A 25,559-nucleotide genomic window follows, 5' to 3' on the forward strand; every position below is an offset into this window, starting at 1 on the left:
GGACCAAGGCCCACGTGAGGTGTGACATGCACCTGCGGGGCTCGGCCTGTGGGTGCAGGTGCAGGAGCTCAGTGCCGCAGCAGGTGAGGGTGACAGAGGCAGCCCTGGGACAGAGAGCAGGTTCTCGCCTTTTCTCCAGCCCCAGTCTTTACCAAAATAGTAGGGGCTCCACAGATACTCGCAGGATAAAAGGGATTTGGGCTTGAGAGGATGAGGAAAATGTCGTAATGATAAAACTGCCTGGCAATAAGACAGATGAGCATGGGGGTAGTGAGCTCCCTGTCACTCACTGGTGACAAGTGCTCTCTGGAGCGGGAACTGGAGGACTGGAGGAAGGGGCGGTGCCCTGGAGGGAGGGGCTGGCCATTGAGGCATGGATAGCTGCTCTCTCCAGCTCTGGAGGTGGGGACGGTGTGCAGTCCCTTGTGGGTGCTCCCTGGTGATACGTGGCGGGCCTGGGCTGGTAAAGACCACAGGGTCTACAGTTGGGAGGTGACGTCCTGGGGTCAAGGTGGCTGCCAGTGGTGTGGGGTCTGCCTGTGGGAAGGCTCCCCTCGGTGGGACGGGGGAGAAGGCAGGAGTCAGGGTCGTGGGAAGGGGCGGGTGCTGCCCCTCTCTGGGGTTGCCTGGGCCTCTGGCTGGGTCTGTGTCCCCGTGCAGATGTCCTGCTGAGACTGGGATGCCCAGGGAGAGGCAGAGACCTGATTCTGAGGTGGCCCGGATCGTCAAGGCCAGCAGATTCCCCAGGGGGCAGGCAGAGGCAGCCCTTCTGGTGTAGCCGGCTCCTGGTCGCACATCCGGGACAGAAACTCCTCAGCGCATCTCAGCGTCTGCAGCCAGACTTGGGAGCTTTCTCCTTCCAGCTCCGCACAGAAAAAAAACAGGCAGGTCTGCCCTCTGAGGGGCTGTACCGAGACCACCCTGGAGGTTTCTAGAGCATTCCCTCAGTGTCTCTTCTCACTCGACCGTCCCACAGACCTGGGGCAGAAGGCATCGTGACCGTCTCCATTTCAGGGTTGGGGGACATGGCTCATCCTGGGACACGCGGCGAGTGACGGCAGAGCCAGGCTTTGACCTCACACTTCCGACTCAGAGCCGCTGCCGCTGCCGCTGCCACACGGGCTGCAGGCGACTCCAGGGTTCTGAGGGAAGCTGCCTTCTCCTCCCACATACTTGCTGAGGCCTGATTCTACCTGGAGTGCCTGCAGCCGGGGCATTCCACTACCATCGTCGGTGTCCTGTTCAAGCCCTCTAAGGCTACCAGGTCGTTGTATAATGCCCATTTTACAGATGGAGAAAATGAAGTCAGCACTAGTGACTGGCAGAGGCAGAACTGGAGCCCGAGACAGTTTGTCTTCCAGAGTCCAGGGTCTTTTTCCTGCCCCACAGCATCCAAAGGATAAGGACCAAAGCTTGTGATGCAGTGGAGCCCAGGGCTGGGCCCCGGCAGCAAAGGGCACCCCGCGGCTGTGGCTGCGCCTGACCCTCCCCACCTGTTCTCCAGCAGGTGCCGCCCCACAGGGGAACGATGCCACTCTGGGTGTTGTTCTTTGTGCTCCTCACCGTCAGCAGCGGCTCCCACTGCTCCCTGCCCCCCTCCACACCCGTTAGGTAAGCAGCCAGTTCCCCCCAGGCCATGCCTGCCACGGCGGTGGGGGGGGGATGGGAGGATGCATGCTGGAGCCATCAGCTGGTGCATGGCTGTTTCTCCAAGTGCACCCACCTTGTCACTGAGCTCAAGAGGCCACCCAGGACAACAGAAGGGCCTTGCAGAGCCACCGTGAGCACGGGGCCCTGACCGTCCCTTGACCTCTGACCCTTGCCACACAGGATGCAGCGCTACGCAGATGCCATCTTCACTAACAGCTACCGGAAGGTGCTGGGCCAGCTGTCTGCCCGCCAGCTGCTCCAGGACATCCTGAGCAGGCAGCAGGGGTAAGCCTGGGCTCTGCGCTCTCTCCCCCAACCCCTCCCATGCGGCAGAGTGAGGCAGCTCCCACGCAGCAGCTGGGGACCAGGCTTGGGGTCTTTCCTGGCCCAGTGCCTGTCATTGCCAGACTCCCCGTAGCAAAGGCCCCGATGCCGGACCTCAGCCCCTCCGTACCGGCTGCCTGCTCCTCCAGCCACGGCGCTCACTGTGCTACCCGGTCAGGACCGCTGCAGACATGTACCGTGCTGGGCACACGGCCACCGTCAGCCGGGTTCTCGCCTTCCTATCTGATCTTTGGAGGACCCCAGTGAGCAGGCAGGGACTCCTACCTGCTTTACGCGGGGCCCACGACAGCCAGCCGCTTAAGGACACACGAACAGAGAGGGGCGGGGCTGGCACCCCAAGGGCCTGGCTCCACAGCCTAAAATTCAAACATTTCTTAAAAATGCAATCACAGTAGAGTGGATGTCCTTACCTCCTTCCCTACGGTCAGCAATTCCTCACATTCTGTGTCTCCTTATCGACAGCTAGAGATCCACACGCACATTTATCATTACTGTCATCACCGTTCATGCCGTACCAGCTGAGAGCAGATCGCCGCCACCGTGACCTTGACCCTCAGGAACTTCTGCGTGTGTCTCCCAACACAGCCCCTTGTGCAATCACAGCAAATGATCACTTATATTCAAATTCCACCAACTGTCCCTTATAACAATCTCTTTTTAAAGATTTACTTATTTATTTGAAAAACGGAGTTGCACAGAGAGAGAGACAGATCCTCCATCCACTGGTTCATTCCCCATGTGGCCATAATGGCCAGGCCCAAGCCGGAGGCCAGGAGCTTCATCCCGGTCTCCCATGTGTGTGGTAGGGGCCCAAGCACCTGGGCCATCTGCTGCTGCTGCTTTCCCGGCCACTAGCAGGGAGCGGGACTGGAAGTGAAGCAGCCGGGACTTGAACCAGAGCCCACAGGGGATGCTGGTGCCACAGGTGGTGGCCTAACCTCTGCACAACAGTTTTTTTTTTATTTTTTATTTATTTTTTTACAGGCAGAGTAGACAGAGAGAAAGAGAGAAGGGTCTTCCTTTGCCGTTGGTTCACCCTCCAATGGCTGCTGCGGCCGGCGCGCTGCGGCCAGCGCACCACGCTGATCCGAAGGCAGGAGCCAGGTGCTTCTCCTGGTCTCCCATGGGGTGCAGGGCCCAAGCACTTGGGCCATCCTCCACTGCACTCCCTGGCCACAGCAGAGAGCTGGCCTGGAAGAGGGGCAACGGGGACAGAATCTGGCGCCCCGACTGGGACTAGAACCTGGTGTGCCGGCGCCGCTAGGTGGAGGATTAGCCTAGTGAGCCGCGGCACTGGCCCAGTTTTTTTTTTTCTTGATCCGGGATCCAACCCAGGATCATGGGCTCCTGTCGGCTGTCATGTTTCGTTTCTCTTAAGGTGGAACAGTTCCTGTGTCCTCCGTGGGGTTGCCATCTTTGGTTAGTAAAGGCCAGTGATGGGTGGAATGCCCCTGGTCATGAACTTGCTGGCTGTGTCCTCACGATTAGCCTCAGGCTGTGCGCTCACAAAATGTGCTTTTCTTGGCGCCCCGTGTCGGGCAGCACAGGACATCGACTCATCCCGTGCTCAGTGAGGACTTTGGTCACGGGGTGCTGCGGTGTCTGCCACATCTCTTCCCAGCTCAGGGTCCATTTTTCCCGTTGCAATTACGAACCTGTGGTGGGGGCATTACACCTGCCTCTTCTCACTACTCTACAGGCAAGGTGTTCAAAAACTACAGGAAATGTGTATCATGAATGCTCTGCGTGGATGTCGGGATTTTTTGCACCAAGATAAACTTACCTTTTCTTTCCATTTTAAACAAGCTTTTGGGAGTGCCCTTGTACTCTGCCTCCCTCTGGCTGAGTCTAATTCAGCGGGGTAGGAGAGCCCACACCAGCTCCGGGGGTACTTCAAAAAGACCGTGGGAAAAGTGGAATTAAAAGATCAAGCTAGGGACAGGCGTTTGGCCTGGTGGTTGAGACACCACGTGGGGCACCTGCAGCCCACATTAGCGTGCCTGAGTTTGAGTCCTGGCTCCACTCCTGACTCCAGCTTCCTGCTAATTAATGTCCTGGGAGGCAGCAGCTGTCAGTTCCTGCCACCCACGTGGGAGACCTGGATTCAGTTCCCGGCTCCTGGCTTCCGCCTGGCCCAGCCCTGGATGGTGTGTGCATCTGGGAAGTGAGCCAGCAGATTGGAGCACACTCTCTCTCTTTCATATAAGTTAGTATTTTTTAAATTTTAAGGTAAGTGCATTTTGGAGTAAAAATTTTGAAATCCATGCATGATTCTTTCCCAGTACACATTTTTTTCATGAACTTTTTGAAGATCCCATGGATGCACCAAAATCGATGTATTTTTAGCTCCATGGTCTGTCTGAAGTCCCCTCGTGTTGGGATAGGCACTAGGAGCCCCCCCCTGCCTCGCCACATCGTGCCCAAACCGCAGCCTCCCGTTTTTCTTTTCCTAACCTGCCAGAGACAGACACCAGGAGCCAGGAGCAAGAGGACGGCTTGGGCGCCAGGCGGAGCAGAAGTGGGCGGAGCAGAAGCGGGCGGAGCAGAAGCGGGCAGCTCCGGAGAGCGTCCCCACGGCCCTGCCGCAGCACAGGTGGGGGTCGCCGTGCGTGTCTGGGGCCCCAGAGACGCCCTTCTCCACAGCTGCCAGGAAGCGGCAAGGACTCCTTCCCCTCCGCCCGGCAAAGGGAGGACGAGGTCCCTCCTGACCCACGTGAAGCAGAGGCAGGGGAGCAAGGCGCGCACCGCCTCCACTGTCGCAGCTCCAGGGCGTCTCCCAGCTGAGCGTGGCCTCTGTGTGTCTGTCACTCACTCGATGGTGCTGGGGTGGGATGCAGAACCCTGAATGTTCCCAAGTGTCCCAGGGGACTCTGGTGTGGTCAATGAAATGGGAGGGATGTGCCGGCCCTGGGTGCCCTGCCAATGTCACAGAACCTGAAAGCCAGCCTCCCCAGCCCCATGGCAGACACACTGACACAGAGGGACAGGCAGGCAGGACTGCCGTTCCCCACCTCACGGCCCTCAGGTTCCCGCTGCAAGGCAGGGAAGAGCAGGCACGAGCTGTCCCATTTTGCAGAAGAGGAAAAGTAAGGCTAAGGAGACGCGGCCACAGGCCCCAAGGCAGGGACTGCTGGGCCTCCTCCAGGCCCGCAGAGCTGACTTTTAGATTCTGACTCCACTCAGGAGCTCAGGCGTGTCCCGGTGTGACTCCGCCAGGCCTGTAAGTGAGCCAGTTCCCCACAGGGCTCTGCACACGCTTCCCACCTTCTCCCAGCCTAATCAGCAGCACAGGAGCAGGGAGGGCAGAGTAGGGGCCAAGTGCGTGTGGCTGGCACCTGTGGGCGACTCCCCCCGCCTCACATTCACCCCCCTAGGCTGAGCCTTATTTTCTTTCTGCAACAGGGATTCCCAAGGATGACGACTCCGCCCCAGGCTTGGCTGCCTGCAGCCCAAACACAACCTGACCCACTTAATCCTGCTTCATGTCTGACCTGCTTTTTCCTTTGTAAATACAAATAAAATTCCCCCATCCTGGTCTGCACGTCTTATTCAATTGTCTGGGCTTCAGAGCCAGCCAGTCCCCTCAGCCACAGTCATTTACCTGCCCTCGCTCAGCGCCATCTTCAACCACTGGTGTGCTGCTCGCCCAGGAGCAATACCGTGTATGCATTCAACAGGTAACAACAGAGCACCTGCCAAGTGCTGGGAACTGCTTTTTTTTTTTTTAAGTACTTAGCAATGTGTGTGTGTGTGTTTTAGATAGATTTATTTATTTGAAAGTCAGAGTTACACAGAGAAAGAAGGAGAGGCAGAAACAGAGAGGTCTTCCATCTGCCGTCACCTGCAGTGCCAACATCCCATATGGGTGCTGGTTCTAGTCCGAGCTGCTTCACTTCCAATCCAGCTCTCTGCTGTGGCCTGGGAAAGCAGTAGAAGATGGCCCAACTACTTGGGCCCCTGCACCTGCATGGGAGACCCAGAAGCTCCTGGCTCCTGGCTTTGGATCGGCCCAGCTTTGGCCATTGCGGCCACTTGGAGTAAACCAGCAGATGCAAGACTTCTCTCTCTGCCTCTGCCTCTCTGTAACTCTGCCTTTCAAATAAATAATCTTCGGAAAAATTAAAAAAATTACTCTATCTAGGCACGGGGTGGGGGTGGGAGAGCAGAGCTGGAAGGAGCCCCTAAGGGAACTCTGTGGAGAGGGCGGGTGTGTGTGGCTGGAGGGAAGGAGGCTACTGTGCAGGTGTTAACAGAACCTTAACAGACTGCGTTTTAAAGCCCCAGCTGGCTTTTATTAGAGATTTATGAACTCCTGCCGTGAGCCTGAGAGAGCTGAGCAGAGGGGTGGGGCTGAAGAAGCAGAAGCAGAGAATAAAACACAGACTGTGGTCTTTTCAAAGTTATTCCCTTTCCAGGGTTGAAGCAGAGGGAGCTTCCTAGCCACAGATCAGGTAGACTGGGCCCCTTTCGAATGGCTGCTGCGAAATCCCCTGGTTTTTAAAACTGGCCCACTTAAAAAATTGTTTTATTTTCATTTTATGTGAAAGACAGTAGAGAGAATCTTCCATCTGTTGGTTCATTTCCCAGATGCCCTCAACAGCCAGGGCTGAGTCAGGTCGAAGTCAGGAGGCCAGAACTCCACCTAGGTCTCCCTCATGGCGGCAGGGAGCCAGGTACGTGAGCCGTCACCGGCTGCATCCCAGGGTGTGTGTTGGCAGGAGGCTGGGCTGGAAGCAGAGGGGCCAGGACACAAACGAGGCACTCTGGTACGGGCAGGGCATCCCTGTGCCGACACCTGCCCCCGGAACCCTGCGCATCCGGCACGAGTGGCTCCACTCTGCTCTGCTCAGCTGCAGCCCAGGAGCTAAGCCCAAAACAGTGGCCTCCCATACAGAGAGGACTGGGACCTCACCCCTGGTGAAGCCAGTGTGGCGGCCGAGTAACAGAACCACACGGCGCGACCTGACCTACGGTTAAAGTCACTCTGAGGAAGAGCCAAATGCTGGAAACAGGCAGAGTCGCAGCCGCTTGCCGGGCAGGTGTGGCGATGGAGCGGGGACCAGGAAGGACTCCGGGGTCCAGCCATCGAGACACAGCTTGGCCACCACCATCCCGTGCCGGAGTCCCTGGGCTGCAGTCCTGCCTGGCTCCATTTCTGACCCAGCTTCCGCTAAGGCAGTCTTGGGAGGCAGCAGGCGATGACTCAGTACGTGGGCCCCTGCCTCCCACAGGAAGACCACGATTCAGTTTCTGGCTTCTGGCTGCGGCCTGGCCTAACCCGAGCCACGGCAGCTGCAGGCATCTGGAGAGCATCCAGCGGATGGGAGCTCTCTCTCGCCTTGCCTTTCAGTTTTAAAATGATAAATACAAATGAAAAAAAGTGTGTATTTTACTGTAAATCAATTACACCTAAAAAACTGACAACGGTGAAACATCTGGACGCTGGGAACTGCTTTTGATTGAAAGTGCAGAGAGAACGGAGCAATCCAGCAATCCAGACGCTGTCACCAGGGACTGGAATGTGACCCAAGGCCCAAGGGCTTGGCCACCAGGTGTCCCGGCTCCCAGCTCCGGAGCCCTGACGCCAGCCAGCTCTTCCGGGCTGTAGGGGGAGTGTGCCTCCCAGTCAATGAGAACAGCAGGGAAACAAAAACCCACTGTGGGGCGGGCCCACCATTGAGGGTAGCTCCACTTCAACAAAGGACGCCTTGGCTGAATGACCACCCCCTCACCCTGGCCCACCTGCTCCCCTCTTACTTGGCCTGTCCTGGACACACTAATTTGCAGAGTATTGAGTGCTGGAGCCCGCTGCTGCTCATGCTGCCAAGGGGAGGCTGTTCTAGAGGGAAAGCCACCAGGGCGCTGAGTTGGCACCCGCACGACCGAGCCCTCCCCGGGGGCCTGTTAGGGAAATGGTACAGTCTTAGTGATGGTGCGATCTACACGCTGACAACATCCTAGGCTCTAGCCCTGCCGCCATTGCTGGAAGCCAGGTGGCCACATGGCCCAACCACAGGTGTCAGCTCCACCCCCATCCTGATGAGATTCGCTGCTCCTACTTCCCTACCCACCCCCTGGCAAAGTTTTAAAAGGACCTGTTCCTGAACAGGTAGCTCGCTCGCTCTCCATCTCCTGATCTCTCTCTTACACTCTCCGTCTCTCCTTTTCCCTCTGGTCTGCTGCGTTTCCCCCAATAAACCCTTTCCTTTACTCTGGTGATGGGGGGGGTTTGTGGTGGCCTTACAGGGCCTACCTGAGACCATTTTTTTCCCCTAAAGAAAGCTCTAATCAATGGGGGACCTGTCAACTGTTAACGATGATCTCTTAAGCTCACATTAACATCCAGTTCACAAAAGGCTTCTGGAGGAAGGCAGGGCTTGGCGGCTCAGGCCCTACAGCTGGGAGGCAGCCCAGCAGAGCACTGGGTGGGGGTGGGGGAAGTGGGAGGAATGGGAGGGGAGCAGTGCCCTTGTGTTACCTTAAGGCCAAGAAATGCAGGCTGAGGACCAAGTGACTTAACTAACAGGCAAATGTGGACCTGGTACCAACTGCCTAGCAGGCTCCTGCTACCACCACCCATTAAATAGTGATGCTAACAATACAGACATGCCTTGATTTATGGGTTATATCCTGGTAAACCTGTCGTAAGCTGAAAATATCTGAAGACAAAAATGCATTTAATAGACCTAAGCTCCTGGACCTCGTGGCTTAGCCTGGCCTCACCACACGTGGATTTGCTGACAGCTGGGCAGGAGCAGGCACCACAAGGCTGTGTCCGTAACAGTGTTACACGTTCTCACTCACTCACTGAGTACACACATGCAGCGAAGCCAGAGTGGTGATGTGGGCGCTTGGGCACTTGAGGTGTGGGTTGCACGAATGATTATGGTTGCTGCAGTGCCAAACTGCGTGGCGTAGGCTGTCTGCACTTAAGGGGGGCATCGGGGGCTGTGACCTCCTCTAACTCTAGAAAGCCCAGAGGTGTTATCCCCAGAGTGGTAAAGAGAGGTGCCTGGGGACACACAGCCTGACTCTAAGACAGGCCAACGTGGGTCCCAGAGGGCAGCCAGGCCCAGGCACTACTGCAGTGGGCAGCAAGTGGTAGAAGAGGGGGTGCAGTCAGCCCCCCCCCCCAGCTCCCAGATGCTATGGCAACCACATCCTTCCCCTGCAGTTTGCCGCAGAGCCGAGTCCCTCGGAGGCTTCACCCAGTGGGCAGGGCTGGCACACAGCATCAGTCTCCGCTATGTCCCAACACAAACCCCAAGTGGCTTACAATTGGCCATCGGTCCCCAAAGAAGTGCTAGCCCCTCTGCCACAGCCTACGGGAGCTGAATTCATCGGGGCTTCTCCCACCTCACCCGAGGCCACTCTCCTTGGTATGCTTACCTCAGGCCCTTTGCACACGCTGATGCTCTGCCTAAGCACTTTTTGTCTTTGGGTCTCAGCTTAGCTTCCCCAAGCCCTTCAGGTTGAAGCTGCTTCCTCTGTGAACATCTGCAGTCCCCGCCCCCTTCCTGCCTTGTGCTTCCTTCCAGACTCTGAGTGGATGAAGGGCTGGGCCCGCACCTGTCCTGCTCCCTGCCGTAGCTCCGGACACAACAGGGAGGCTGGCACAGGGCACATGCTTGCTGTGCTCGGGGTCTGCAGGCCAGTCCTGACCCGGCCTCCGTACCCTTGAGCTTTGCCAGTGCCTTGTCCTGGCAGGCTGCCCTTGATCGCCAGTGATGAGGAGCCAGGACCCTCTGCACCTCCGTTCTCAAGCTCCACTATGCCTCCTGCACACTGCACACTGTCCATCAGGCCTCAGCCAGGCTGGTTTCCAGGCCCGTGCAGGGGCGGGCACAGGCAACGGAGGCTCCAGGGAAATGAGCTCCCCAGCTCTGCCCCTTCCTTCCCAATGAGCTGCTGGGATCGGGCACACTGAGCAGGGACGCTAGGAGCAGACACCAACAGAGCTCCTATGCAGGCAGCTGGCGCCCAGTGCCGGACAAGAAAGGGAGAGAAAGGAAGCTGGCTTTTCCAGGCAACCCCAGTGCTGCCAGGAGGGGACGAGCGTGACCACAGTACACAGCACTGGAGAAACATCCCGGTCACTGTGTCAACACCCAGGTCCCAGCCAGGGCCTCACGCTCGACTCCCAAGGATCCCGCTGCCCGCACATCCGGGGAAAAGCTCGCAAGCAGGCCTCTGCTCCCATTATCGTTCTCTTTATTCCAAAACAGTTAATGACACATTTCGGCTTTCAAATGCAACATCTGGGAAGTGAGGAATATTCACAGCATCCTGCTAGGGCGTCATGCCAAAGAAACTATCTGGGCTCACAGGTATCTGCTCTGTGCTGGGGAAAACTGAAAAACAACAAGCACAAGTATAACCACAGTCTCCACGTGTCTCTGTTTAAATAAAGGGTTTGCATTCCTCTTTACACACTGTGAATTGCTCTCGACTCCGTTTCTCAACATTCACTTCAGTTTTTGTAATTTCCATCCTTTTTCTGGAACTAATGCGCTGTTCTGAAAGAAAACGCAGACAAACACAAAATTATTAAAGGTTTCAAACCCCACTGGGAGCGACACAGAGATCGAGGCACTGTCCCACTGTGAGCTCCCGCTCGAAGGGGAGATTCAGCGCCCTCTCATTTCACAGAAGGACGGGACACAGCCAGGTCACGACTTACACCAGAGGGACACTGGATGAGGACCGGAAGCAGCGTGTGAACATGCGAGCACGGGTAAGTCCAGGCACACCTTTCACAGTGCAAGGCCTCGGACAGGCTCTCGCAGCTTGACCAACAGAGGAAGTTTAGACAAAGTTCATCTTCCGTCCCCCGGACGGCAGATCTGCCAACTCGCATCTGGCCACCAACGCGGCCTGGAGGCTGACATCCCAGCACGCGGCACGGCAGCCTGCGCCACATTCCCACCCCAGAAATGGGTCATTCTTGAAAACAGGACTTGGCCCACAGAGAAATTTCCAGAGCAGAGAATAACCTCTCTATTTCCTCTCCCCCCATCTGCCCATCCCTAGGCAGTGATGGGGAAACGCAGAAACGAAAATGATCACATAGACGGACGCTGGGCCCCAGGCTGGGCCCCAGGCTGGGCAGGAACATCAGCAGGCGACTGAGCCAGGCAGGCTGTGCAGAGGCTGGAGGCCAACACACTCACACCCTTCAGCAGCAAACAGACCCCATGCCGAGGGCTTGGATGCTGACGACACAGTGCCCATGGCAGGCTCCAAACCAATAAACAAACCTGCCCCCAGGTGCATGGTCTCACATGGAACTACCCCTGAGAGCTGGAGCATGTGCCCCTAATTCCTGGCCAACGTGCAGTGGTCCCTAAGTACACTCCGATGTGTGTACCAGAACTCCCCTGCAGAAGAGACAGCACGAGCATGAACTGAGAACAGCAGAGCGGGAGTGGCCCGCGGCCCTCCGTGCTAAGCAGTCAGGCCCCACGCTGGGCCTGCGCCAATCAGTGTCTTCAGACCGCCAGTTCTCAGCTCCTGGGGCTAACCCTCATCCCTCAAGAGCCTCAGAAAGTCCCAAATGTCTCAGAGGTCGAGGGACTGCCTCTCACTAGGGTTTGGTGGTATAGGCTGTACTCCCTAAACATCCGGGAAAAAACAATCAGTCCTTGGCTGTTTCAAACATTTAGCAGAGAGGGCTAGTTCCGAAAGCAAATCTCAGACAGAGCAGCCATAATTTAGGACGAAAGTGAATGGGTATGGGCTGGGCAGAGAGGACCAGTTGCAAAGGGGGAGCGTCGGCACCCTGCAGGCCACACGGCGACCGCAGCTTTCCAAGGTTCACAGAATGACATGCCGAGAAGGGTGTTTTACTGCCCAGAAACTACGCCTCAGTCAAACCCGAGAAAACCAAACCAAAGCCAACGCTGAGGACAGACGACCCAGCTTCCGCTCACACTGCAGCGAAAAGGCTGCAAATCCTCGCTTCGGCTGCTCTCCCGTTTCCAGAGGATGACAAATCTGAAGAATCCGCTGCTCTGGCAGGGAAAGCCACTTGCAAGGCAAAGGGATACAGGAGAGCACGCCTCGGAAATTCAAGCTTAGGGCAGGGCCAGCAAACTGGGCCCTGCAGCCCAGCCTCAGCCTTGCACTGCTTTTGGTAAAGAGCGTCCCTGGCACACAGGCACATGCACGTTTGGACCTGGTCTCCTCTGCCTTTGCAGGACAGTGGTCGAGTGGAGGACCTGTGGCAGAGGCCACCACGCCTGCAGGGCCAACAAACTCTCTGCATCCTTCCCGGAAGCTCGTGCTGACCCCTAGGCCAGAGGAGCAGACGGGCTGTGAGCCAGACCCGCTCCCCACTTCCTCTTTCACCTCCACCCTGGGATGAACACCTGGCGAGAGTGAGCGAGAGCTCGCCCACAGCGGGAGCAGCCCGGGCCGCACCCGAGGCGAGGAAGTGGATTCTGAGACGGCCTTTGATCGGCGGCGATCAGTTCTTCGTCACTCAGAGCCTCACCAACCTTCACTGTTGGGCCCAACCGCGGTCCCTGTTACAGAAAGGCCTGGAGACAGTGACAGGTGTGCCAGGATTTGCCGTGGGCCCATCACTGAATGGGCTGAAATGGTCTGAATGGGGTCCCCTTTGAAGAAGTCCCAGTTGGACTTGTCTTACCACCCTCAACTCCACTCTCCCATACACAGAGGAGAGAGGCCTCTGGCTGTGTGTGCCCCACGGGACGCTGGGAGGATGGAGTCTTACACGGTCAAAGCCCAGCACACGTGGCTCCCCAGGCACAGTTGCCCCATGGGCTGGGCTCATGCAGGAAGCTTCCGTCCTGCTCCAGTCACAGCCTCAGCCGGCAAGCTGGAAAACAGCCTCAGAGTTCAGATGTGGCTCAGGGAGGGCTGGGGAGGAAGTGGACTGAACACAGAGAGCAACAGACATGCATGAGGCGGACAGGATGGGATGGGGCCCTGTGCTGGGACGCATTCGCCCTTCATCTTTACCGTAGTGTCCTATATTTTGCCAATCTACTGCTCTGCTCTGCAGCGATCCTGCCAAAGGAAAGACGGGTTGAGAATCAAGAAAGGACAGTGAGGGGGAGTAAGCTGAGAAAGGACAGGGCTTCTGTGGGGGCACGGGGCCCGCAAGGCACAGCTGGTTCCAGGACAGCCATATGTAGGCAGGCACAGACCCTTTCTGTCTTCCCAGAAAGCGCACCCAGCTTGACCATTCTAGCTTAGGAGGCCCTGCTAGGCAGGAGCTAAATCAGACGGCTTCTCCTCCACTCTGTCCTTGACTGTCTTCATCTTAGGTGAGCAACTTGCAGAAAAGAGGATCTAGAAGAACACAGCATTGCTTGCTGCAAGGGAACAAGGCTCTGCTCTGCAAAAGCAGCCGAGTTCCCAGAGGCAATGCACAGCCGCCAAGGAAGGGCTGCGAGGGGCAGGAACCGGAACCAACTGCCACTGCCGGTGCCAGTGCCAAGGGAGGCCCCGGTGGGGCCTGTATGACACAGGAAGCCCAGGAGCACGCTGGGGCCAGCCCTCCAGGGCGAGGCCCTCAGAAGGCTCACCATGGACTCAGCTGGAGGGGAGCTGCGAGCTTCGCCCGCCCAGTCCTGGGCTCCCTGACAAAGCCACCTCCTGCTGTGAGCGGCCAAGAGCCTGCCACTCAGCTACACCTCCCGGCATGGAGGAAGCACGGCCTGTCTGAAAACGAGCCCTTCAAAGGTGAAAGCAACTCTGACCTTTTCTTCTTGGCCTTTGCGTGGCTGACATCACCCCAGTTCTAATAAAGTCAAATCAATGAGAAGCACCTATGTGACATTTACATCTGCCTTCAATGTTGTTTCCAAAGGCAAGCTGCCAGGGAGCTGCCACCCCTGCAGGCCTGGCCATCTGAAGGCCTCTCAGGTTGCTGGCCTGGGGCAGGGTGCTCTGAGCCGGAGCCTCTGCAAGACAGCTGCGCGCCTGGCCTAGGAAGAAGAGCTCGGTGCGGGGGGGGGGGGGGGGGCCTGCACAGGAGGGAGCAGGGTTCTCCTGACAGCGAGAACTTTCACAGGGCCAGCAAATGAACCACTTGCACCACTTATTCTAGGCCATTTCAATCTGCATTGAGCCACGACTTTCCTTTCATTCCAAGGTGTAGGGACACACAGTATCACTACAGTTTTATCATTAAGGCCCATTCCCGACTCTGTCTTGTGGTCTCTGTGTCAGGATGCCCTTAAGCACACAAATCATTTTGTCACACACCCTTGTTTAAAGAGCTGGGCAGTGTGGACACAGTTATTCTAAATCCCAGTCTGGGGCCCCAGCCCAGCCCCAGCCTTACCTCTTGACTGCCTGCTGGGCCAGCATCCGATTGCCAGCCAGGAACGTCACGCTGCCCAAGATGGCCAGGTATTTCAGGGTCTGAAACATGTTGAGCTGAGTCCAGTAGACATACATGAGTCCCAGCATAGCTACAAGAAGAGGTATCATGGTATCCAGTTAGAGGAAACGGGGACGAGCCCTGGGGCGGCGGAGACTGACAAGCAGCAACTGCTGGAAACGCGAAAGCCTTTATTTCTAGACCAGCGCCGGCCCCTCGTATTCCTTTAATCTGATGCCTCAAAGCAAATAACCCAACATACTTGCTTCTCAGCTTCTGCGACAGAGAAACCCAGAGGCGAGAGTCAGACTGCAGCTACTTGATCTCATTCCATGTTCCCACTCACAGCTAGGTCTCTGCTTCTTGACTGCAGAGTTTGTTTTTCCTTTGTTTACAGCTTCAGTGTTATATTTGGGATGCATTCGACTTTTGAGACTCAAATCTGACATCCTAGTGTTAAGCTGTGTTCAGCTGCCTTCTCTGCCTCAACCGTCCTTCATGAAAGCATGCGGGCTACTACACATCAGAGGTGCCTTTTCATTAAAAACGCGTTAAGGATAAATTGCCACTAGGAAGGGGCAAGAACTGGGAGGAAGTGAAAAGGGCTCAGAGGCCGGCGCCGTGGCTCACTAGGCTAATCCTCCACCTGCGGCACCAGCACCCCGGGTTCTAGTCCTGGTCAGGGCGCCGGATTCTGTCCCGGTTGCCCCTCTTCCAGGCCAGCTCTCTGCTGTGGCCTGGGAAAGCAGTGGAGGATGGCCCAAGTGCTTGGGCCCTGCACCCACATGGGAGACCAGGAGGAAGCACCTGGCTCCTGGCTTTGGATCAGCGCAGCGCGCCAGCCACAGCAGCCATTGTTGGGTGAACCAACGGAAAAGGAAGACCTTTCTCTCTCTGTCCACTCTGCCTATCAAAAAAAAAAAAAAAAAAAGGAAAAAGAAAAGAAAAGGGCTCAGAGCTAGGCACCCAGAGTCTCGAGTTCTGGTTCAGCTTCTGCCCTTTCTGGCTGCTTAATTTCTGAGTCCAAATTCTCTCAGCTGTCAAACAGGAACACAATTCCTGCTTCAGTTACCCGACCAGGGCTGTGACAGAGTCAAGCCCACACGACACAAATTTATATTCAGGCTCTGTTCCTGCTCTGACCCAGAAGGGCTACCATTCAAATCCAGCAACTGCACTGCAGAGCAAGGTCAGCCTGCCAATCCTGCCCAGGGATGACAGATGAACTGCAGTGGGGGCTCGGGGCCAGTTTCGAGATCAGGGACCACTGTGATCATCTGACCCAAGCTACAGACTATCCCCAGAAACACATACACACACACATTCGCCAAGAACCTCAGGGGCTCCCGGGCCTGGACTGCTCTGACTCCGTCTACTCTGACACACGGAGGGCAACTCCCGAAGGAGGCCAAGCCGCCACAACACAGGGTAGTTGGTGAAGTGCTCCGATCCGACTGTCAGGGTCTTGGGGACGCTGGCTTGAGGACTTTCTGTCTCACCAGGTTCAGGTTGCTTACTGACAGTGGAAGGGACTGTCCTCTCTTGCCGGGCAGAAAGAGCCAACGGCCGGCTCCTATGAACACCGACGCAGTGTGGGGGACAACCTCTGGAAACGGCACTAAGGTGCCTTGCCCGGGAAGATGGCCCAGTGTACAAGTGTGCTATATGCGTGATCTCTGGAAATGAGCGAGGCTATACACAGCAGTCTAGGACGCCGCCCCCAGGATAATGACGGCTGTTCTAAGTTGATGGGCCCTACAGGCTTATCATCCTATTAACTGGCTGAAGAGGCCAGCAGGAAGAGGAAAATGTTATGCTATTAAGTCATTATAGTTAATAGGCTGTGGTTCCGCGTGGGCAGGCTAAGTGTCAGAGGAGGCTGGATGGCGTCAGCAGCCAGGGGCACTTACCAGCATGTCCCAGGTGAAAGATAATCGTGCTAGGAGCAAAGGTGAAGTTGGAGATGTTGGCACCAATCCGAATCCACTGAACGATGGGAAGAAATGAATTAAAAAGACATCAGAACTTGAAATGGAGGCAACATGCGCCATGCCAATGCTAATCCAATGAACGGCCCAGGCTCAAACGGGTATGCCCACTGGAGGGCTGGGACTTCTCCTAGCCATAGCCACCCTACTATAAGCCCTCAGAAAAACTGCTCCCCTCTGCTATAAAAAGGCACTTCTCAGCACCTGCTCTCAAATGTGCCTGCCGGCTGACCCAGACAGGAACGTCATTTTTAATATGGCAAACCACGTTTTTTTACTACATGTGGAACCAGGAAGCCCCCAGGGCAGAAACTGCGTTGTTGCCAAAGTAACTGACAATGCCACTGAGTCTCGAGGAATTGGGAGGGAAACCCGCCGGCAGCTGCTGGGATGCGTGCCTTCCCTTGTGAAATTCTGATCACTCTGGTATGAGAACAGGCACCTGTAACCTAGGTCTGATTCTGAAAGCTTCTGACATGCCTTCTAGATTTGGAGTAACCAGGGATTCTAACAAGTGATTAATTCAGAAAAATGGCAATGACCTGAAAGCAAAAGCTAAGGAGTGGTTCCCCAAAATTCTCTGAACTCTGGGCACAGGGGTTAAGTCATCGTGTGGGACCCCTGCATCCCAGATCCAAGTGCTTGGTTTGAGTCTCGGTTACTGTTTCTGACCCTGCTTCCTGCTAATGAGACAATGGCTCAGATTCTTAGGTCTCTTACACCCACTGGGAGATCTGGATTGAGTTCTGGGTCCCTGATGTTGAGGGCACAGGCGAGTGAAACAGCAGATGGAAAATCTCTCTTCGTCTACTTGCCTTTCAAATAAAATGAAGATAAATAAATAAAAACTTAAAAAATTATCCAAACTTTGAGGATACACATCTATGTTTATAACTGTAAAAGAGGGGGCCCAGTGCTGCAGTGCCAACATCCCATATGGGCGCCGATTTGAGTCCCGACTGCTCTACTTTGAGTCCGATCCAGCTCTCTGCTAATGCGCCCGGGAAAGCAGGAGAAGATGGCCCAAGTCTTTGGGCACTTGCACCTATGTGGGAGACCCGGATGAAGCTCCTGGCTTTTGAGACCATCTGGGGAGTGAACCAGCAGATTGAAGATCTCTTTGTCTATCTCTCCCTCGCTCTCTAACAATGGCTTTCAAATTAATAAATATTAAAATAGAGAAACAATTGGTTAAACAATGTTTTTTTTGTTTTGTTTTGTTTTTTGACCGGCAGAGTGGACAGTGAGAGAGACAGAGAGAAAGGTCTTCCTTTTGCCGTTGGTTCACCCTCCAATGGCCGCCACGGCTGGCGCGCTGCGGCAGGCGCACCGCGCTGATCCGAAGGCAGGAGCCAGGTGCTTTTCCTGGTCTCCCATGGGGTGCAGGGGCCAAGCTCTTGGGCCATCCTCCACTGCCTTCCCTGGCCACAGCAGAGAGCTGGCCTGGAAGAGGGGCAACCGGGACAGAATCCGGTGCCCCAACCGGGACTAGAACCCGGTGTGCCGGCGCCGCTAGGCGGAGGATTAGCCTAGTGAGCCGCGGCGCCGGCCGGTTAAACAATTTTTAAACAGTAAAGTATAAAAGGTAAAAATCTCCTTCTATAGTCTCCTTGGTGGTGATCAACACTAATATGTATTTTCAAATTTTTTATGCAGAGTGGATCACACTAAACAAAGTGCTACCCTTGCCTTCTTCATGCAGTAATATACCTTGGCAATCTTGTCGTGAGAGCATACAAATATCCATAAAAGTACTGACTTGTTTATTTATTTGAGACAGAGAGAGAGAGAGAGAGAGAAAGAGAGAGAGAGAATTTCTTACCCCCTGGTTCACACCAAGTGCCCCTCAACAGTCCGGGGCTGGGCCAGGCCAAAGCCTGGACTGGGACGGGCAGAGACTCAAACCCTTGAGGTATCTCTGCCGCCCTGCAAGGTGTGCACCAGCAGGAAGCTGGGATTAGGAGTAGTCGGGACTCAAGCGCACAGGCTCTGGCATGGACGACGTAGAGGAGTCCGCCTCTAGACCAAACGTCAGCCCCCTTCTAACAAGCAGCATGGTATTCCACCGCGTGGCTGCACTGCGATGCAGTCGACACTTGCTTCCAGGAGGACGCGAGGCTGCCTCCGTGTGCATGCTCCCACCAGCACAGGCACGCACAGCCTCTGTGCCACACTCTGCACGGCTGCCAGCTCGAGGCTGCTGGGTTCACACTTGACCTCATCTGAACACGCCTCAGGGCACCGCAGGCCATACACCCGTGCCCCTTTCTCATGCCCTTTTTGCTAATGGAGCTGCCTCAGAGTGGGGGATTTGGTTATTTTAGGTCACAGCTGCTGGGGCCCTCTGGGTGTGCTGAGGGCAGAGTACAAAGCCTCCACTGGAAGGCCTGCATCTGCCGAGTCTGGCGCCAGGCACACTCCGCCCATGCTAATTACTGCGACTCACCAGGGCAAAGAGCAGCAGCAAGGGCGAGAGGATCAGGGCTGTGAACGTGTTGGACACCACGGTGGGCGGCCTCTTCTCCGGCTCACGGAACAGGTGCTGCCAAGAGAGGACGATGCTGAGACTCGAGAACGCGCCCTCCCCAGCAGGCGCTGCAGGGCGTGCCAGGGACCCAAACCTCAGGGACGGTCATGAGGAGGACACACCTCCCAGAGGCTGAAAGCTCCTTACAGGGGTGGTCACTCGGCCTCTTGCCAAGGTGGCTGCTGCTCCCAGAGGCCTCCCTCCAAAGGACAAACCCTCCCACCTGGCAAACCCATTTTTCCCCTTGAAGATTCACTGCTATTCCAAGGCTGGAGAAGGCATCCCCTGGAGTGGCACAGGGCTAGAGTCAGCGAGGGTGCCAGGCTCTGTGGATGGCCTGGGTGACAACACACACACAGCAGGACCCTGGGTTTCACAAAGCTTCCGGGCTCCTAGGGTGGGAGTGTCCCCCATCTGACCCACTCCAGTGAGTTACCAGTGATGACTGCATCCCATTCTAAAGCCCAACAGAGCCTCACCCAACGTGGTTCCAACCATAACTCACTTCTCCCTTCCCCCCAACTCTAGGAAGCTCCAGATAACTTTCACCTGTCTGCTCTGCCCAGGTTCTAGAATTAAACCAGAAATCCGGGAGAACACTGCTCCGACATTCATTTCTTTTTTATCTCCCGAGTGAATTCTCATCAGGAAGCTCCCCTCCACAGAGGCTTCTGTTTGGGCCAAGCTGTGGGACCAGGGGCAAGTCACTCGAACCCTCTTGACTTTGGTTTCCAGCTGGGAGACTAGGGGTGTGGAGGGCTAGGAGCACCTCCTAGGCTGTAAAGATGCTGCCTTAAGGACCGAATGCAGAGGGCATCTGACGATGCTCTGTAAGCTGGAACACACTTGCACAAATTTTCAAAACATTTCTTCTGTGGTAAGCTTGAGGCTGACTTTCTACCTGCCCATGCCCAGCAACTCAGCTCCACCATCAGGCGGCCCCACTAAGGCTTCCTCTTCCTCAGCGCCTACCACGACTCCCGGCTGCCCGTCAGGGATTTCTGACAGTGACGGGAGCAGCCGCTGCCACCTCGTCTTCTCACACAGCAGTCAGCACCCTGCACAGTCACAGTCATGTGCCCGGCTCCTTAACTGCATCTGATACCCTTAAGCAATGCTACATCCACAAGAGGAGGAATTTCCAGAAGAATCCCACTACTCTCCGCTCTGGGCCTTTGTTCTTTCCCTACTGAATAAGCGGAAGTGGTCCGCTGTAGCACTTTGACATTGACCCACACGTGCGTTTCCATGTACCCACAGAAATGCGCCATTTCTCATGACCACAAGACACTGCTGAGCGAGTGGACCATCTTTCCTTAGCCAGTACTCATGTTGTTGAACAATGAGGTTGTTTATTTTACAAAAGGTTTTGGAGATGCTCCAAAGCCTGTCTTGCCTTTTGGTATTGACATATACCTTCACAAGGTCCTGTGGGCTGGGGTGGGCAGGCCTGGCTTTTGTGTTCAGGGAAGGCGAACCCCAGAAAGATGAAGGACTCACTTTGTTCTCCGAGTTGAGTCTTCCCACCTGCTGGCCCACCAGCCTGAATCCAGGGAGGAGCAGTGGGGCTGAAGGCTAAGCGCCCCGTGCACGCAGCTGTCACGCCTGGCAGGCAGAGCATCTGTGGGCTCTGAGTTCACCTCCACCGCTGCTTTCTGGGAGCTGGGCCCTCTGAACCTCTCTTCAGCTACTGGATGGGACTGTTCCCGCCCTCATGTTCCCAGTGTGAGGTCAAGCTGAGCAGGCTACAGGACCAGAGCTGCAGGCCAGTGTGTGCTGTCCTCTCTCGCTGTACCCATTTGCTAAGCACTTTGGGATGTACCTGGATTTCCTGTTTTGGGGTGAAAAGGTTGTGGGACAGAACAGTCCATGGAGCTTCCTCCTCAGGGAACTTGATGACCACATCAGCCTAAAAAACAGAAGGGCAGTCTTTAAGGCACAGGCACGCAATGGGTGCAGAGTGCTCAGCAGGGTGACAGCCTCACACCCAGAACCATAACTGAAAAACCACCAAGCAGTCCAATCACTTTTGATCCATTAGCAGATAAAATGAGGCAGTAAAAACTTCAAGACAACCACGTGTACTTGTTGAGAAGGCTTTTTAGAGCCAGAGCTCAAATTTGCTAACCAGTATGGCAAAGAAAGCCCCATAGAGCTGCTTAATACAAAGGCCCCAGCTGGTGCATGGGCTGTTACAGCGGCAATCAGAAACTGCTGCGTGTCCCCAGGAAGTGCGATTTAGGCACATCATGAAAAAAGACAAGAAAAAGCAAGATGAAAGTGCACTCTTGTACATAAAAGTAGCCCTAAGTCCAGGATAAGAAAATGAGCCTTGAACACAGCAAGAGAAGGTGGTTGGCTGCCCCTTTGTTTTGCACAGGAGCCAACGGCCATGCGAAACCTGCAACCTGGCTTACCAAGCTCATCTCCTGCTCTGACGGGTTCAGGGGCTCTGCTAAGGAGCACCACTCACCTGTCTCCCTGAGAGCAGTGAGCTTCTCTAGGGCCATCCCCCCACCATCACTCCAAGCCCTCAGACGCTGAGCTCAGAGTCCTTGCCACCTGCCCACCCCTTGCTCAAAGGCTGTGGTTTTCAGTACATTTCTTCTCGTCACACCAATCAGAAGTACATCAGGAAGCAAAGAGCAGGATGCAAACAAACCCTGACATGCTGCCCATACTGGGTACCATGTTACTTGTATTCTGTAATTCACTGATATCACCCTGAACTGTTATCAGAATTCAAACCCTATTGCCCCCATTAAGCTAGCCCATATCTGCAAGGCCAGAACCTGATCTTGTATGTTGATGGAACCCACAGCGCCTGCTATAGCAGAAGCAGCTCATTCCAGGATAATACCTGTAGAAATTCACACAAGGGCAAATCTGTCTCATTCACTCATTCACTCAGTCGATATTTATTAAGCACCTACCACATGCCACGTCAAGTGCATGACCCTGGGAGTATTTCTGGAGACAGCGCCTCACCTGGAGGGCTCACTGACCGGCCAAGGTGAAGAGGCTCTGCCCCTGGGGGAGTGCGTCTGGCCAGGGCAGGGCACTGAGACACATACCACATTCCAGAGGATCGGGTTCTTCAGAGTGGCATCTCCGATGATCAAGTAGAGAGTGTAGGTGCCAGAGGCAGAGTCAAATTCAATCTTTCTTTCAGAGGTGTCCAGTTCAAATCTGTACACGTTCTTGCTGTCTGGCTCAGCCACAAACACCACTTCTTGGCCCGTCTTCTGGTTATGGAGTCGGACGAAAGTCTAGAGGGAACAATACAACCTTGCATTTGATCATTTCAAATGCCCAGTGGGCCCTACATGGGATCCACAAGACAGCACACCGTGAGCTCCTTGGTCACCCACAGAGCCCTGGGACGGGCGAGGCCTGGCCAGAGTGCACGGTGTGGGCAGCCCACTCTGGCTTCTAGCTAGGAGAGAACTCTGCTGGAATGAGGCAAGAAGTGTGACCGAGAGGTCTGGCCATGCACAGCTGCTGGCGGCTGTGCACCCAGTTTGTGGGTGATTTAAGCCTTTGCTATTGCTGCAATTTCTTCTTCCTGCTGCCTTTTAGCCACGTTGCTGCCCAATTAACTTCTTCACCAGAGGGGGAGAGGGAGGGAGATGAGGCGGAGCTGTAAGAGGCCCATTTTCAATTTCCAAGTGCCTCCAGCTAAAGATTCCGTAGCAGAGGCCTGGGTATTGATGGCAAGGCAGGACTGTCATTGAGCAGAGTGGCCCAGTGGAATGCAGCGGGCGTGGGCTCTGGACACAGAAAGACCCAGGCCACTGCTTATCAGCAGAGCAGGTTACTTAAACTCCTTGCACCTTGCTTCCTCCCACCTTTAAGGCAGAAAGATAAACGTAGACGTGTGGTGCCTCTGTGAAGTTTGTAGTGAAGGAAGCCGTCAGTGCAGGGCTGCTACATTGAAGGGTGCCTCAGGAGGTTCACAGAAAGCAGCAGTCATCTGGATTAGAAGTTAGGACGCCCATGTCCCACATCAGACGCCAGGGTTCAACCCCTGCACTCCAGCTTCTGATGCCAACTTCTGCTAACGGGAACCCTCACCTCAGGGGCAGCGGTGATGGCTCAAGTAATTGGGTTTTTGCCACCCATGTGGGAGACCTGGATTAAGTTCCTGTCTCCCAGCCTTAGCCTGGCAAGCTCGCCTACTGCAGACATCTGGGGAGTGAACCAACAGATGGTGGCTTTCTATCTCTTTCTGAACAAATACATAAAAATTTTTCAAAGTGGGTAGCACGCATTTAGTGCAGTGGTTACGATGTCACTTGAACAACCATATTCCTTACTGAACCCTTATTGGAGTACCTGGGTTTAAGTCCCAGTTCCCTGCCAATTCCAGCTTTCTGCTAATGCACACACCAGAAGGCTCAAGTACTCTTGCCCCTGTCACGCATGTAGGAGACTCAAACTGAGTTCCAGGTACCCAGCTTTGGAATGGCCCAGCCCCAGCTGTTGTGGGCATTTGGGGAGTAAACTGGCAAGGGGGAGATCTCAGTCTGACTCTCTGCCTTTCAAATAAATTAGATTTTTGGCCAGCACCATGGCTCACTAAGCTAATCCTCCGCCTGTGGCACCGGCACACCGGGTTCTAATCCCAGTTGGGGCAGATTCTGTTCCGGTTGCTCCTCTTCCAGTCCAGCTCTCTGCTGTGGCCCAGGAGTGCAGTGAAGGATGGCCCATGTGCTTGGGCCCTGCACCTGCATGGGAGACCAGGAGGAAGCACCTGGCTCCTGGCTTCGGATCGGCAAAGCGTGCAGCCATAGCAGCCATTTAGGGGGTGAACCAAGGGAAGGAAGACCTTTCTGTCTCTCTCTCTCTCTCACTGTCTAACTCTGCCTGTCAAAATTAAATTAGATTTTTAAATTTAATTTTAAAAAAAGTTTGTAGAAGAAAAGGAATTAGAAGATACAGTTTATTTTTGTGTAAAAACTTTTTTGAAGTCCACGCTTAGTTTTTTTATAAGATGTATTTCCAGGGCCGGCACTGCGGCTCAATAGGCTAATCCTCTGCCTGCAGCACTGGCATCCCAGGTTCTAGTCCCAGTTGGGGTGCCAGATTCTGTCCCGGTTGCTCCTCTTCCAGTCCAGCTCTCTGCTGTGGCCCAGGAGTGCAGCGGAGGATGGCCCAAGTCCTTGGGCCCTGCACCCGCATGGGAGACCAGGACGAAGAACCTGGCTCCTGGCTTCAGATCGGCACAGCGCCAGCCGTAGTGGCCATTGTGGGGTGAACCAACGAAAAAAGGAAGACCTTTCTCTCTGTCTCTCTCTCTCTCTCTCATTGTCTAACTCTGCCTGTCAGGAAAAAAAAAAAAAAAAGATGTATTTCCATGAACTTTTTGAAATAACTTCATACTGCCTTGTCAAACATTGGTAGCTAATATTGTTGATATGATGACACTGGTCTTATCATGCAAAGCTTTCCCTTCAAGTTTGTTTTCCAAATAAAAAACTCAAATAATTTGGTTCAAATTTACAGAGCAGAAGGCATGAACATTAACTGAGTTGCCATGGTCACACAGCTAGCCCTGGATCTACAGAACACACATAAATCTTGTTGGTTACCCCACCTCTGGACAACAAAGAGGAATCATCCACATATTTAGGGAAAGGGGCTAGAGATGCAAGGCATCCAGCTACAGTAGTCAGTCTTGGCCAGGAAGGGGAATTACGAGCCTGGATGCCTCAACTCCTTCCTATCACAGTCAAGTGCAGGCCACTGCCAAGCTCATTTGTAAAAGGCCTGCTCTACCTAGGAGGTCTTTAAGCCATGGCTTCCAAAACAGAACCTTGGAAGAGACAAGTAATGAGTTCAAACAACATTTCCTCACCAACACTCCCTGCCCTAGCCCTAATCCTACCCATCTGGGCTCGCAGTTTTTCTGTGTCGGCCAGCAGACATCATCGGGGGAGGAGCAGGAGTGCTCACAGTCAGCTCTGGGTGGGGAGAGGAGAGACGTGCAGAGAGCTGCTGAGACTGCGGCCCCGCAGGCAGGTGTTCTGGGCACACAGCACGCAGCCTCCCGCCAACCCTAGTCACCTCAGGCTCTGTTCTGAGGCTGCCTCCTGGCACAGGCACAAGCCTGTTGGTTCTTGCCAAGCCCACGAGGCTCCACATTCCTTCTTGTTTTTCAGTATTCAAAGTATTTATCTGGCTTTTCCTTTACAGAACACTTAACCACACACGTGGCACTGTGGCACGAGTTCTTCTCACCAAGGGGGATGCTGACAGAATTAAGTGGGCAGGCAGAAGGGGAGGGGGTGGCTGCCTGAAAGGAAGGGTTTGACAATACTTCTAAAGTATAATTTTCACTTTTTTTTATATAGAAAAGAAAAACAAGCCTAGTTCTTTCAAAATCAAAGTAGGCCAAGTTAAAAAGGGCCATTCTGAGGAATGGCATTGTGGCACAGTGGGTAAAGCCTCTGTCTGCAATGCCGACATCCCATGTGGGCACTGGTTCAAGTCCCAGCTGCTCCACTTATGATCCAGCTCTTTGCTAATGTGCCTGGGAAAAGCAGCCAAAGATGGTCCACGTGCTTGGGCCCCTGCCACCTACATGGGAGACCCAGAAGAAGCTCCTGGCTTTGGCCTGGCCCAGCCTTGGCCATTGCAGCCACTGTGGGAATTAACCAGTGGATGGAAGATTCTCTCTCTCTGTAGCTCTGCCTTG

The 25,559-nt window shown here is 54.8% G+C and overlaps 2 protein-coding genes across 3 annotated transcripts in view; one reads left to right on the forward strand and one right to left on the reverse strand.

Moving 5' to 3' along the window:
- The first annotated feature begins 1,507 nt into the window (after positions 1 to 1,507).
- GHRH (growth hormone releasing hormone) lies at positions 1,508 to 4,703 on the forward strand. Its single transcript, XM_017342170.3, has 3 exons — positions 1,508 to 1,611; positions 1,831 to 1,935; positions 4,457 to 4,703. The coding sequence occupies exons 1-3, from the start codon at positions 1,529 to 1,531 to the stop codon at positions 4,701 to 4,703; spliced, it is 435 nt and encodes a 144-aa protein (XP_017197659.3). The 5' UTR covers positions 1,508 to 1,528.
- A 5,486-nt stretch (positions 4,704 to 10,189) lies between these two features.
- RPN2 (ribophorin II) overlaps positions 10,190 to 25,559 on the reverse strand; it is a 57,184-nt gene continuing 41,814 nt past the window's right edge. Inside the window, exons 12-18 of one of the 2 annotated variants that reach the window (XM_008256019.4) lie at positions 21,937 to 22,131; positions 20,685 to 20,771; positions 18,782 to 18,877; positions 16,258 to 16,333; positions 14,309 to 14,438; positions 12,979 to 13,026; positions 10,190 to 10,511 (exon numbers count right to left, since the gene is read on the reverse strand). In XM_008256019.4, the coding sequence (XP_008254241.1) occupies positions 10,499 to 10,511; positions 12,979 to 13,026; positions 14,309 to 14,438; positions 16,258 to 16,333; positions 18,782 to 18,877; positions 20,685 to 20,771; positions 21,937 to 22,131 (645 nt within the window). In that variant the 3' untranslated portion in view covers positions 10,190 to 10,498. The remainder of the gene's footprint in view (positions 10,512 to 12,978; positions 13,027 to 14,308; positions 14,439 to 16,257; positions 16,334 to 18,781; positions 18,878 to 20,684; positions 20,772 to 21,936; positions 22,132 to 25,559) is intronic. The other variant, XM_008256021.4, reaches the window with a different exon arrangement.

The sequence above is a fragment of the Oryctolagus cuniculus genome, chromosome 11, assembly GCF_964237555.1.
Source record: "Oryctolagus cuniculus chromosome 11, mOryCun1.1, whole genome shotgun sequence".
NCBI classification, from domain to species: Eukaryota; Metazoa; Chordata; class Mammalia; order Lagomorpha; family Leporidae; genus Oryctolagus; species Oryctolagus cuniculus.